Consider the following 15,297-nt stretch of genomic DNA (forward strand, 5'->3'; position numbering starts at 1 on the left):
GGTGGCATAGAGGCAGGACTCGCCCATTAAGCCTCGAAAAAAAAGAAGAATCAAGCAAGCCAACTCTTATCGAGGTTGTAGTGCAAAAGAAAAAGTGTTATGGATGTAGTGAGAGTGCATCCATTGCCTCCGTATGAGGAAGACACTAAGTTGAACGCTAGCTAGGTGTGAAAAATAAATCATATGTGAAAAGTAAGACCTCGAGTAAGAAGCCGCATTAGATAGCGAGAGTAGAAATAAAAATTATATGGCCACTGTTGTGTTGCGCAGAAGCTGCCACCACCGCGATCGAAAGTGGTTTTGTGGCCGAAATCGAAATGGACGGCTGAGCTTTATTGCCGACCTGTTGATTGTGGCTGCTTTCACGCAACTTTTCGAATAGACTGAAGTAACTTTTTACTTCAAATTTATTGTTTGATGATTTTTTTGTTGATAATTTTAAGTACGTTGTATTGCAAAAATCTTGATATTTAACACAGTTATTGTATAATGATTTTTAAATTTTGACTAAAATAAGTTGAATTTAGAAAAAAAAAATAGAACAGCTGTTAACAGAAGAACAACCATGACATAGGCAATGTAACATGTTTGGTACATGTAACATCAAGAACACTAGCAAGAAAACCCGTTTCAGGGCGAAGGGCACAGCTTTTCAATGGCAATTTGCAAATGCTCCTCTTCCTAGGCCGTTATGTGCCGATACAACAGTGCTCTTCAAGCGGTTTGACCATGTAAAATAGGCTCACGTAACTTTGGCAATTGAATATTGCAAAGCTTGCAACAGGAGCAACTGAATTAGTTTCCGTTCTCTATTACATTCCTCATTTTTGTTCATAGTGTAGCTGGCAAAATTGTAATATTCAAATTTATTGAAACGAACGGAAGCTTGAAGCTCACTGCACCACGGCAACCACGGATGAGTAGCGCTGTAACCTTGTCTTTTACTCCAAAGGCTACCTACCACATGGAACGATCGGTTCGCATGCTGTCCTGCGCGGTACAATTGGCTAGGTATACACTTGTACCGAATGAAATCGTTTCGTTTTGTGAAGTTAAATCAACTTAATAAAATAAGAAAAATGTTTTCCTGACATCCTATCTTTCCATTTAGTCGGAGGACGCCAAGTCTGATGAGTAATCGAGACCAATATCATCTGCCATCCAGTACGGCATTTTCATCTCTTTTTCGATAAAAATTGTGTTATCTCTTTAACTATCATAATTATACAAATAGCAATACGAGCAGACTATAATTTATCAGTGATTTTTGAATTGATTTATTTTCTTATCATGATAATTATATTTATGATCACATTTGATCGTAATTTTTTTTCTGATCTCGGGATTTTTTAAATTAAAAAAAATGATTAGCTTTAAACAGGTTGCTTAGGAGCAGCTAATTTATTTTCCATTATAAAGAATAAAAAAAGTATACTTAAATATAGTTTTAACAGATACTTGGGGGTGTTATTGAGTTGTCTTTTAAATCTGAAAGGTTTCTATGAATTTTATTGTTAAAGCTGGATTTTTCATACCCATCCATATTGTTTATAAGATTTATATAAAAAAAATCTCGATCGAGCTCACCCGAAATAAGGTGCCCTTTCACGGACATTTAGCGCAGGAAATGTCTCCAAACCGATGTGCGCGTCCAAGGCAACAGCGGCACCGGTCTTCACACGGCAGGGCCGGGGTTCAAATCCCATCTAGATCGCCTCCCCGTACGCGGGGCCGACTACTTTGCTACGGGTCTCTCGACTTAGACCTCTCGAGGTCAAGGAAGAAGAAGAAGAAGTTTGGTACTTTATATTAAAAATCGGTGAAGAATTTTTGAAGTAACAGAGTCTAATGTTGAAGTAAAATTCGATTTTCGCATTTTTATTGTTTGATTTGTTGAAAAGTCCATTTGGCTGGATGATACCAAACATAATTTTTGATACTAAAAGTGCATAGAATTTCATTTTTTTTTAAATTATTGTTTAAAATAATCTTTAAAAAATGTAGAAAATGTCCCATTTCACAGGAAAAGTTGTAACACCATCTTTAAATGAGCAGCAATTTTATAGGTGTAAAACAAAGCACCTGCGCCCAGTGTGTATAGCCAGCTAACAAACCGAAGGGTTACCCAACCACTGCACCGGCCCCGATCATGATCGTGAAATGCACCTTCGACCGAGTGGCGCGCCACCCGACCGACTCAATTCGATCGTAGCCGTCGAACGAGCAGGACGGTTAAGCGCGTGCGTACGTGAGTGTGCGAGAGTGTGTTGTGTTTGCGCATCGTCTTAAAACGTTTTGTTGTTGGTCGTCGTCCGACACACCCGAGTGGCCTGCATCTTTGAAAGCGTGTGCGCGTGGGTGCATCGCGGGTTGTAACGGTGAACCGTCAGTGGAAAAGTTCAGGTGCTATCCAGCGAGCGGGACCGCCTAAAGGGTTCGTCTGTGTATAAGTAACGGGTTCAAGTTACATCGGGCGCCAGTCCTCCAGGTCAAAAGGTTAGTTAAGTTGGAATTCGCACGAACAGGTATAATGAAACCGTGAAACCGTTTGACGGAGATGCAATATCGCTAGATCGTGTGCCTCCATTGGCGAGTGATGGCAGGGAACGTTACCAACACACCCAAACGCTGCACCAAAAATTCAACCGTGAATACGTGAAAAGCCTAAAGGAGAAAGCTCACGGTAAATCGTAAACGGTGGAATGTAGGAAACGGTGAAAATGGGTCATCCAGAGGTTTCGTTTTGGGGGGGGAGGCTCTCTCTCTCTCGGGAGTGTAGAATACCGTTGGCCAAGTACACCCAACATAAAAACATGTCTTTATTTTTGTAAGCTAATCAAGCATCGAGCACCCCGGTTTCGATCGCCGTGGATACCAACAATGTTTGAGCTGACCGCGTTCGAATCGTACGATCGTGGCACCCTGTCCCAACAATACCCTGCGGATGTGTTTGGTAAAGTTAAAATCAATGTATTACGAAAGCTGTCCCAGGCCCTGGGCGGTTCGAGTTTGCAGTGCGACCTTACCGATCCCCTCTGCAGATAACATACAAAAGCATGCGCAAAAATGTCGCCGACAGTTACGAAATTGCGTGCCAAAAATGATTTTCCTAAGAGAATCGTTATCCAAGTAATCATTTGTTATAATGCTGGTGATCAAGGTGAATCGATGGCGCTTGCTGCAGCCCTGTGTGTAAGGTTCCCGTAGGCTACTTGGACCCCTGTGCTTTTGGTGACGATTAGTTGCATGTTATGAGTGATTGATTTGTCGACTTTTGCTTTTCTTGGTACGATGTCTGCGTTCGCGGATCGGATAAAAGTGAATAATTTATTGCCGGGGATTTATTCCCCATTTTTTGCCAACTTGATCATAACACTTGTGTTGTGTAACTAGTGACGATGTCACGCGAATCACACCCGAGGTCTAGCCTGGTTGCTAGATTTATTATATTATTATTTGCACTGCACCGTGATCATCTTACACTCCTGCTCAAACAAAAACGCGTCACCTTGTTGCACAGGTGCGGCCTGGCTCATGTCTTATTTATACGTCTGGTCACGTGTTTTTTTGCTTTTCGAAATGTAAGCTCCTGTACGATCGAACGGCAGCTTCCACTGTGTGGTGCCTTTATAAATCTTGAACAATTAAATTACCGGCCCAAGTGTGTTTACCAATTGACGGTTGGTCGTGAATATGCAGGAAGTAGTCGGCGAGTCGCAGAAGCAGAACCATGTTCCGATTGATGGTTACGCTTGGCGAATGAGTATTGTAAATCGCTGAAACACAGAAACGCGAGGGGAGAAAAAAAAATTAATAACAACTTTTAAATAATCATTAGCAGCTGGATGAAGTCGAACTGGTTGGGTAGCGTAGTGGCGTCTTATATGTTTGATTTGTTTTTTTGACTATGCAATGGCAAACAGCAAATTAGAACTAAGTGGAAGCTGCCGCTAAGTAGTGTTTGCTTGGTTCAAAATACATGGTGTGAAGGTTGAGTTTAGGGGAAAAAACAGGAATAAGGTATTCTAGTAACACTAGTACCGATCAATGTCACTAGAGGCGAATATCTTGTTTCACCTTTCAAAGCGTTTGCTATCGTACTTGATTTCTTTCCTTTTTTTCAATACTGCAACTTTCTGAAAAAAAAACCTTCAGATTGGCAGATTACGTTTCGCCACATTCACTTCCAAAATGCACCGAAAATTAAGATCTCGCGTGTTAAGCTAGGCTTAGCAGGTTCGTGGTTTTCGGTTTTATCTAGCCTCAAAGATGAGAGGAAAAAAAAGCGCAGAACCTCCACCACGTCCAGTCGCACGTGGTTGATTTCGCTTTCGGTTTTTGATTATTTGGAAAATATCTACAAACACACACGGAGCGAAACTTGAAGACCACGTTGGTTCCGTAACGATTATTCGCCTGCCGAAATAGCAATCAGCGTGAGAGGTCACCTTTTCGAAACATTCCACCAACCGTCCATCGGTTGGTCAGCCGCAGAGTCAGTTACCGTTGCATAAGCGGGTGTTTTGGTTGATTCAGAGTTAGTCGCTCTTTCTCGATGCAGCGATATCTTATTTTGGGTATATTTTGCGACTGTTAAATAAATAATGTATTTAGTTGTGGCGTGAAGGCGTCACTTTCATGCGGCAAAAGGCTTGCTTCATGAGAATGCAAATGCTAGTCAAACCCTACGATATCGTTTTAAATCGGAGCAAACATACAGTGCTGATGTTGAAGGGTGAGATTTGTCCCAATGTTTATATAAATTTCATTTCGGTTTTCACTTTGTGTGTGGAGTGTGGCATAATCGATTTTACATTTCTGTGATGCGCCACTTTGCTTGAGTCGGCTTATTTATCTTGGTTTCTTGTAAAGATATTTAAAATTTCAACAGACCATAGTGCGCTCTTGAAGCGTCCCAAAGCTGTTCAAAATTTAATACTCAGAGAGGTGGTTAAGATAGGAAATGATAACGAGTACAAGGACTCACGGATGGGAATTAAATGTGTCTTAAGAAAGTTCGCGTCATGTAATTCATGACATAATATAACGAACGGATCTTAGCGTTTTCGGCGGGTCGTACAGCTTTATCACGAACAGCATGATCTCTGATCACAACGAGGATCTCTGGGAACTAGATGTCACTGTCATACTCAACGAAAGTCCTCCAAACACGCAACGCAAACCTCGTGAATTTTTACTAGATAGTCTCCAGATGCAGCCTTAAGCCACCACACTTCTGATCGAACAAACAGATCCATCGAGCATTTTGGCCGATGTCAGTTCCTTTAGATCTTTAACGCCAGGATGCCATATTTGATTTTAGTGTAATTATAAAGTCACACAAACTCATGAGTACTAATTGACTCCTGTTTTGGCAGTGGATTTTGGGCGCCGAAATTGTCCCTTCTTAGTGCTTCAACATTTGGGCGGCACGGTGGTAGAGACGACAACGGCGTTGAGTTCCGTACGCATTCCCCCGTAGTGAGAACTGATTATCGAAATACATCAGTGCATGATCTAAGAGGCCGTTAGGCCAAAAAGAGACAGAGAGAGGGAGAGAGAGAGAGAGAGAGTGCTTCAACATTTTATAGTATTTGAATAAGAATTTAGGAGTGAACAGTCGACGATTACATGGTGGTAACCTCTCGGGAGCCTAGGAAATTGGACATTTTTCTGTTGTGGACTATAATTCATTGGGTGTCCAAAGCGAAAAATCGAGTTAGTCTTCAATTCCAAGTATGAATGAATTTGGAGGCTAGGTGGCTCATGTTAGTTTACATTTTGGAGAGGTGTTGATCTGCTATTGCTATGCTTTCTTGACTTGATTTACCCCCTGGCTAGATAGGCAGTTACCTATCGGGGGTCAAAAGTCAGCACCGATAATAACACAGACGTTGCGATAGGCGCATTGGTATGGCTGCCTACCGGTCATCGTTTACTCAAAATACCCGCTTCGATGGGCGAATCTAAGACTATATATGACCCTAAGACATTGATTCGGTCCTGAGACTAACGAATTCCTCTTTGGCGCTTTCGAGAGGAAGATACTCAGAAGAATTTTTGGCTCCGTTGGTGTGAAAGCACGATCGGACAGCGAATGAGACTCACCTAGATTCGGTAGGTTGGTCATGTCATGAGAATAACACCGGGCGATCTAGATCGTAAAATCCTTTCAAGCCGTCCACATGGTAAGAGGAGGTCTAGTAGGCCTAAGTTTGAATTGAGTGCGAGTGATGGCACTAATACATGCTCCAGAAAAGCTGGAGGCCTTACTGAATTGGCAGACGAAGATCGAAGATCGTGAGTGGAATTCTAGGATTTCTTCAGCAGGCCAAGCGATTACTAATCCTGAGGCTTTCTTGGCCTTACGATCCCTTAGGTCATGCCTGCCATTTCTGGCTTATTGGACTCATTATTACCATATAGATGGCTAGGCACTCTTTGAGGGATATACTGGAACCCCGGTCCTGCCTTGTGATGGCCGGGGCCGCTGTCGCATCTACCATCGGGCCGACCTGAAAGACATATAGCCCTGAGTCTTAAGTATTGAATTTGGACTTGTATTTTACTGGTACTGAAAAATTCGTTACTAAAGAACTGATCACTGATCATCGTATCGTCTTCAATTCCTTTTCCCAATTTTCCTTACCCTGTTACCAAGTCCTTGTCAATGAGGCAAAGCATTTCAAACCGTAGAAACATCACGAATGCCTAAACCAATTGAACAAATGAAGCACCTTACCACCAGACCCACACCAAATCAGTACCGATGATATGCAAAACGGCGTACAATTGAGCGAAACATATAACCACATTATAACCACATCAAAGCACATGACGATAAGAAATTATTTATGCTTCAGCCTAGCTGTTTTGACCACAAAAAAGACTGCCGTCTGTTTCGAGGATTTTTTCTCTCCCCTTTTTCAATGACACTTTTCTTGGTCAACATATCCGGGTTCGCTGGCCCATCGGACAAGTCTGCGTACGTCTTTTTTATGGTGCTGTTTGCTGAAGGCGTACAATTCTGGAGAAGAGTGTACGGCTTTCGGTACATGCTTCAACCCGTCCGTTAATATCTTACGCAGCATTCGATCGCACAATTAGCATCGTGCGTCCTGCGTATCGATGCGGTTAAAGTGTGGTTCAATTGGTCAGAACACGTTTACGCTGTTTGATGACTCTTGAACGAACCCAGTTTTCGAGCACGGTGCTGTGCGTTCTTGTGGGTTCCACAAACGTCATTCCCACCTCTGGCCGCTTCTTGGAAGAACACGAGACGTCTTTGTTGCTAAAGTGGTTGCCGGTGTGCTAGGTACTTGGGAGACGTACTGCAGAGTGTCTCCACACGTTTGGCATGTTGGGGACTATAAAAAAACAGAAGAAACAAGATGATGATGATGACGAGGAAGCTCGTACGCCACGATAAGCAAATATTGACTCAATAAACGCTTGCAAAGCAGCATTTATTGCGCGGTTTTTGCGCCGCTCGCTTACTTATTCCCAAAACGGAAGATGCAAATTGAATTGATTGAGGGCTTATGGTGGCGAGAACAAAAAACCCAAGTCTCGGGAAGCAGTCAAGCCTTCGGTGGCGTCCGGCGGCCGTAACGGATACTGGCTATTTAGGCGGGTGAAGGTTACGCCTCGCAGTGGTGAATTGAACCGGGAGAAAGACCATCGGAATGCTACTACTACCGTGAGCCCCACTCAATGTTTTGGGGGCGCTCTGTCAATGATCTACGTCGATCGTTCAAGAATGTTCCCTGATGACGTACGATCGACGCCAAACCGATCGTTTTTTTTTTGTTGGTATTGATAGTGAAAATGAAGATTACGCATGAAATATTTGGGTACACCTGTTAATGGCACATGGATGGCCTAGGAGGGGGGAGGCCAATCGTTTTTGGGAAGTGGTGCAACCTGTTCCGAAGCTTTTGGTACCATAGACAGCTATTGCTGACTCATTGTTACACACTTCACATGGCAGTGTGCTTATCGTGGCCACAAAAACTCTAAAATTGTAGCTCAATCTCGTTTGGGAGGGTCTAGATTTGCTCATGCTCCTCACGGTTTCACGGTTACTACTATTCCATATTTATAGCATGCATTTTTTTTTAAATTTACTATTACCTACTCTTATTTGTACAGCTTCGTTTTACTTAAATTATTTATTATACTGACACTTGTCACACTTTTTTTAGCAGTGGTTTCATTTTTATTTAATTAAGCTCTTGCACAACAGACTCATTAGTTAGCAGCGCACAGGTTGATGGAAACTGTTGGAAAAACAAAGAAGAAAAATTAATTAACAACCCGTAAACTTAATTTCCTCTCACACACGTGCTCGAATGATGTAAAACGAATAAATCAGGGGTCGGCAAACGGCGATATTGTAAAAAAAGAACGATTAATAATGTATCGCTTCAAAGGAAATCAACCTTAAAATTAGAGCGCTTGTTGCGTGCCCTTCTAACCGTTCCACCGTTTTTTTTTTTTTTTCAAATAGCCTGATTCGTAAAAATGACTTAGCTGTAAGAATATTCACCATTAACGTTTGAGAGAGAAACTAGAGCAACACGGGCATCGAAAGGACCGTTCATTTTCGACGATGACCTACCTCAAAAATGACAAAGATTCAGAAAATGCTAACTACTAAGCACGATATTTCATCATAAAATTTTGCATACGAAATACTACAGGATTAAAAGCAACATTTATTTAAAATTTAATTTTATTCCATCGTGTGTTGTGGACATTTGAATTCAAATTCTGTAAGTTTACAATAATAAACATGTTCGCTACAGCAATACAAGAGTGTAGTCTAAAGTCGCTTTAAATTCAATGAACTCTTCGATTTTACATTTAAAAAAATTGTAAAACACAAATTAGTTGAGTGTTGTGACGGTGACGAACAATAGCGTAAGACCAGATAATTCTTTTTTTATTCAAAAGAACGGCCTGGCCGTATTGGTTAAAGCTAAGTTACAAATTACAAACCAGATATTTTTTTAATATGGTTAAATTAATTTTAAACTATTCAATTTAGTTTTGTTTGTTTGTAAAAATTACTTAAGAGAGGATCTTGCCAAATTTTGGTATGATTGTACATCGTCGAAGATGAAGTAAGAAAAAAGAAGTGGTTTAAAAAACGGATATAAAAGTGTTCCTATTCTATTGTCCCATCCAGACCGCCTCCCCGTTCGTAGGGCTGACTACTTTACTACGGGTAAAATTAAAAACAATAATAAGACAAAAAAATAGACAGTAAAATTCTTTCGGAGTTCTACTAATATTTTTTCTTAGCCCAACCGCACATTGCCGACCCCTGAAATATACGGTGCCCGTGATGCATGAGTATTTTTATTTTTATTTTTTTCATAAATTACATAAAATTGTAAAGTATTTTTTAATTGCAAAAATGTAATATACAAGCGAAAAAAAATTCACACACACATTCCAACTACTAGTGCACTAGTACAGCACAAAAAACCGTCCCCAACTAATCAGTGTTTTTTTTTTCTTTCTTCCCTTTCCGGTGTACCGTGTCCTTTTCCAATTTTTCCACCCTACATAAACCACTCCATTCCAACCCTCACCCCCCTCCCCCCTTCCCACACACACCCACACACTGTAGGAAAAAAGTAGATCAAACCGTCCCAACCATGTCACCATTCGGGTTCAACGATCCACTGACGGCGATAGCATCCGCAGTCACGGGTGTAGCGATCGTACTGTCACTAATCAAATACTACCTCTACCTCACCTGCGGACACTTTACCTCCTCTGTAAGCATACTACTACTACTACCACTACTACTACTACTACCACTACTGGAAAGGCTGGTGAAAGCGTGGACTGGGTAGCCGTGATTGAAAATGGCATCTCCACTTGCCGCGGCCACCTGTTCACTTGAGCGTAACGTGCCACGTGCATTGTGTTTTTGTTATTTTATTTTTAAACTTTTGCTTTTCTTATTGTCCATCTTCCCCCCGCGAAACTCTCCAATTCTACAGCGAAATATGGAAGGTAAGACGGTACTCATTACCGGTGCAAACTCGGGCATTGGCAAGGAAACTGCCCGTGATTTGGCGAAACGAGGCGCCCGCGTCATTATGGCCTGCCGAAACATGGCGACGGCAAAGGAGGCACAAGGTAAGGAAACGGTCCATTGTATGGTGTCGTGTAGCGTTACTAATATCCGTAATTTTACAGCTATTCTGGTGTACCGGTGTATGGGTTGTTGGATGGGAATTCTGGTGGCTGGGAGTTGATGGGCTAGAAGAGGTGGTTCGCTTACTAACACTGGGATCACTCATGTCGTGAGAGAAAATTTAAATGTTCGACTTTTTAGGTGATCTTCAAAATCGAACGATCGTCGTTAAGGGACCCTAATGACTCGTAATTAATCGTAGGTACTAAGGTTTGCAAAGTTCCCGAAAGGTCTTTTGTTCCAAGTCTGCCCTTTCGATCCACGTGTGTATATACCGAAAACGACACCACTCGCTACGTTAAGCTTCTGTACAAAGTCTATCCCACTACTGCTGCACGTGCATGTCCGGACAAACCTGTATAGAGGCCACGCCAAAGATAGTGGGGGCCACCTGTGTTCCTCACCACACCAACCCCCGAACCAGCGATGAAACTCGACCCCCTTTTTTCCTCCGCAGATGAGATAGTGAAGGAAACGGGCAACCAGAACGTAACCGTGCTGCAGCTAGACCTCAGCTCGCAAGCCTCCGTCCGCGAGCTGGCAGCGGAAGTGCTCCGGACCGAGCGCAAGCTGGACGTGCTGATCCACAATGCCGGCTTTGCCGAAACGTTCCGTAAATCGAAATCCGTCGACGGTATCGAGTTTACGATGGCCACCAACCACTACGGACCGTTCCTGCTGACGCATCTGCTGATCGATCTGCTGAAGCGCTCCGGCCCGAGCCGCATCGTGGTAGTTGCCTCCGAGCTGTACCGTTTCGCCTCGGTCAATCTGGACAATCTGAACCCGGTCGGTAGCCTTCCGGCGTACCTGTACTACGTGTCGAAGTGTGCGAACATTATGTTTACGCGCGAGCTGGCCCGCCGGCTCGAGGGTACGTCCGTGACGGCGAACTGCCTGCACCCGGGCATGATCGATTCCGGCATCTGGCGTAACGTACCGTTCCCGCTCACGCTGCCGATGCGCGTGATCAAGAGCTTCTTCAAGACGACCGTCGAGGGTGCGCAGACCTCGCTGTATCTGGCCTGCTCCGAGGAGGTGCAGGGCGTCACCGGCAAGTACTTCATGGACTGCAAGGAGGCAACGCTCAGCGCAAGCATTAGCGACATGGAACGGGCCCGCAAGCTGTGGGAGGAGTCGGCAAAGATCGTCAAGCTTACCGAGAGTGATCCCAAAATTTGATCAGCATTCATTCGACGGTAGCAGCAACTTTTCTCGTCTAGACTTTCTTCTTCCAACTGTCCTGCATGTTTGATCATCCAATTCCAAAGAAAAAAAAGTTTGGGATTTTTGTGTTTTTTTTTTTCATTTATTCTTTCATATCATTTAAACGTCACACGATCCTCGTTAGCAATTGCGGTGTGTTGAATAAATAAATCTATGTTGATCCGTCGTTTAGCGGGTTGGGTACAAGTCAGTGACCGGCGGGCTTTAGCTTTTTGTTTTGTTTTGGCCGGCCCTCAAAAACGCTCTCGAAGAATGTGTTTACCGTGTGTGTGCTGTGTTTGCTGCTGATTGTCAATTTTTGCATTACTTGCTTCATTTGTTCATGCGATCGTAGGGTGGTTTTCATTTCACGCTTCGCTGACGGTTTTTTTTTGTTTGAATTAATTTTTTTCTTTTATTCGTTAACCTACTTCTACTAGCGCTTCCAGGAAAGTCTACTTTACCACAGGAAAAGGAAAGGTTCATTTATTAATGCTCAACCACGAAATGGGTTTTTTTTATTGTTTTTGAGAAGTTATTTGCTGCCAATTTCATCATTCATTTAACGTGTGGGATGCATCAGCAGTATTCGCGATAGGTTAGTGGGTTAAAAACATACCAGAGTATTTTTTTATAATTACTTTAGTTAAGTAAAATTTCATTACTGTTCATGTCATGAGGAATAAATTAACTTGCATCGTCCATTGTTTCCACTCAACCGCTCATGAGCACGTTTTACCATAGCTATTTTTTGTCGGACTTTCAGTAACGATTAAGGATAAAAGGAAGTTACCTTTTTTTAGATTTTTTGTTAGCTTTATTTAAAACGTTCAATTCTACTTTTAACGGCCTTCTGACAAAAACTGTTTCAGTGCCGTTGAAAACTTGATGAAAAGTTTCATTCAAATTATTATGAATTTAAGTGGTCAATAGAATACACGTGTTATTGGTTTGTTTCTTTCGTTTGTTTGATTGGTTTGATTGAAACAGAAAAATTCTCTCATAATTAACATATTTATTGATAGTTTAAAGCATAATGATTGCCCTAATTTCACCGTAAACTCGGGTTCCAACCGATTCGAATGAAATGTTTCACGTATTGAAATGTTTCCAAAAAGCTTCATTTGTTCAGTAGCGTTTATACGATCTGTTTACCTTTGTAATAAAAAAAGGTTTTAAAAAATGTTTCTCTCACTTTAAAACATTCTTTAATCAGTAAAATTCTTAGAAAAGCTAATGTAGCGTACTCTGCAGACATTGCCATACTAATCAAACGCTTCTTTTACCAAATTTAAACGCTTCTTTTTTGGCTGCCCATTAACTCTTTTGGCTTCTGTTTGGAATGTCGAGCTTTTAAACGTATCGTTTAGCTTCCTTCCCAAGCCTTAGGCTTAACTACCCTGTGGTACGCTGATCAACAAAGTGAAGTTCTTCACTCGTATCGATGCACTTAATTAAAGTTCGACCCCACCATTGCAGAGGAAATAATGGCCGAAACGGGAAATACCAAGCTGCTCATCAAGCACGTCGACATCAGTTCGCTGACGTCGGTGCGTGCTTTTGCGAAGGAAGTGGTTGCCACCGAGCCGGTGATCGACGTGCTGATACACAATGCTGGCGTTGCGCAGGGGTTCAACAATAAGGTCACGCCGGACGGGCTGGAGTTTACGATGGCGACCAACTACTACGGACCATTCTTGCTGACCCATCTGCTGATAGATCTGCTGAAGCGGTCCGAGCAGGGCCGCATCGTGATCGTGTCCTCGAAGCTGTACCAGTTCGCGTCACTCAATCCGGCCAACGTGAACAGCATCAATCCGGTCAACTACTTCTCGCTCTTTCCCATCCATCTGTACAATCTGTCCAAGTTTGCGGAGATTATGTTCACGCAGGAGCTGGCCCGCCGGCTGCAGGGTACGAAGGTGACGGCGAACTGTCTACATCCGGGCGTTATCGATACCGGCATCTGGCGCAACGTACCGTTCCCGATCAGCATACTGTTCAAACCGATCCAGATGTGTTTCCGCACGCCGGAAGAAGGTGCCCGCACCAGCATCTATCTGTCGGTGTCGCCGGACGTGGAGACGATCACTGGCCAGTACTTCCGGGGCTGCAAGGTGCATCAGCTGAACCGGCGCGTCCAGCACGTCGCCAGACAGCACGAACTGTGGGAAGCATCGAAGAAGTTGGTAAAGCTGGGGTCGGAAGACCCACAGATCTAAGGGAAGGGTGATGGAATGCACGGTGTTTCGGCCGTTTGACGTTCGGTAAGGTACGTTTTAGCGTTAAGGGTTGTAATAAACATTTTGGTGTGCATATTGTGTACCAGTGCATGATGGTATTCCCAGTGAACATGTTAGCGTTGTGCGTTTATCTATTACTCTGTATTTACATATGAGAAATTAATTTGTTAAATACTTACCTAATCCTAGCATTAGCATACCTACGTGAGCAAAACTCCTTATGTTATGCCTTTTCATGCCTGTATTTTATGAATGGCTTGCAGTGGAGCTTTCCGAAGAAGGCGCCTAAAGGTATGCAAAGTACTGTTTGAATTGACAGTTAATTCATCGACGGTTTCTCTTTGCTCTTTGGACCTAAATTTAGTGAAGAAGAATTTTTGTCGAGATGCGAATCGAAGCTCACTTTAAAATGTGTTCTTTATTACTTAAAAATCACGCCTGCTTTGATTCAAAACCTATAACAGTGGTTATGAATCGATCAGGTCTAATTTTGAAGAGGACAAGAATTACCATTGAGTGGTAGAAGCGATTGAATCTGGGCGAAGAAAATCTGTGCTTTGAGCGATAGTGAACCTGTGGTTTCAAAATAAGTTTCAGCGTGTTTTACAAATTATACATGTTTTTTTTTGTCCGTAACGCATATCATACGGCCACCAAGAGCATGTCACCACAGGGCACAAAAATAATTTCTTATCGTTCTCTGTTTAGGAATTTATACATCTCACATTACCATCCTCAAGCTCAAAACATGTGGACTCCTAGTTAGCTTATATTCACTCGCCAAGCGCAGTGGAAAGTAAATTAATGTAGTACAAACAGGTGCGCTTCATGCAATCCTATATGAATTCAACATTTTTAAGAGGGCATGCTCCAGCAGGAAGATTCTTGTTGTACTCAATATGATTCTAACCCACTCCGAAAAGATATCGTACACCACAGCATCATAAAGAAGAACTCTTCTTATTAGGTTCAGAAGATTCAAGAGAGCCTCAAATATAAAAGTTCTGCATCCGATCACGCTCAAGTCCTGCATACGGGGATGGGATTGGAACCTCGGTCCTGCCGTGTGAAGACCAGCGCCCGCTTTCTCCCCTACTACTTTAACTAAAATTTAATTTGACCCAGTTACCTTAAACCAACACTGTTGCGAATCGCAACAGCGCGACACGAATTTCTCAATTCGTTCAACCCTTATCCGAAACTTTTACACTCCACTTCTTTTAACACGTTTATTAGTACAAATACGGCGAGTACGGCGAGTACGGCGAGTACTACGAGTACGACGAGTACGACGAGTTAAAAAATTAGTCAGATTCGTAGCGTTTCGTGGGTTGATTTTTTCCTCCGTTTTCGTAGCTAGCCCTTTTTATACTTTTTTTTTTCTTCCTTCGGTCGTCGACCCTGCCACGCTGGCAATTCCCTACGAGGCTTCGTGCTTATTCGTGCCCACAGTTTGCCAGGCCCGCCATCTACCGTGAAATCACGCAAACACGAATCCTCTGAAAAAAAACGATATTTGTCGGACGTTGACAAAATTTTAAATTTTGTTAACAAACACCTTTCAATAACACCTTCCCTTGGTTCACGCCGTCAAACAAAAGCGGCGTCAATCAAAAACTGTCAAAAAACTTACCC

The 15,297-nt window shown here is 42.7% G+C and overlaps 1 protein-coding gene across 5 annotated transcripts; it reads left to right on the forward strand.

The window, feature by feature from the left end:
- The first annotated feature begins 2,184 nt into the window (after nucleotides 1–2,184).
- On the forward strand, nucleotides 2,185–13,771 carry LOC118504151 (retinol dehydrogenase 14). 5 transcript variants are annotated; one of them, XM_036038277.1, is made up of 4 exons: nucleotides 2,185–2,496; nucleotides 9,633–9,788; nucleotides 10,017–10,155; nucleotides 12,899–13,771. In XM_036038277.1, exons 2-4 carry the CDS (start codon nucleotides 9,666–9,668, stop codon nucleotides 13,639–13,641), a joined length of 1,005 nt encoding a protein of 334 aa, XP_035894170.1. In that variant the 5' UTR covers nucleotides 2,185–2,496; nucleotides 9,633–9,665; the 3' UTR covers nucleotides 13,642–13,771. The 5 variants fall into 5 exon arrangements, with proteins under 5 accessions (XP_035894170.1, XP_035894172.1, XP_035894173.1 ...); XM_036038276.1 differs by having other exon boundaries at nucleotides 2,187–2,496; nucleotides 9,638–9,788; XM_036038278.1 differs by lacking the exon at nucleotides 12,899–13,771 and adding an exon at nucleotides 10,671–12,137 and having other exon boundaries at nucleotides 2,187–2,496; nucleotides 9,638–9,788.
- Nucleotides 13,772–15,297: the final 1,526 nt, after the last annotated feature.

This window comes from Anopheles stephensi, chromosome 2, assembly GCF_013141755.1.
Source record: "Anopheles stephensi strain Indian chromosome 2, UCI_ANSTEP_V1.0, whole genome shotgun sequence".
Lineage (NCBI taxonomy): Eukaryota > Metazoa > Arthropoda > Insecta > Diptera > Culicidae > Anopheles > Anopheles stephensi.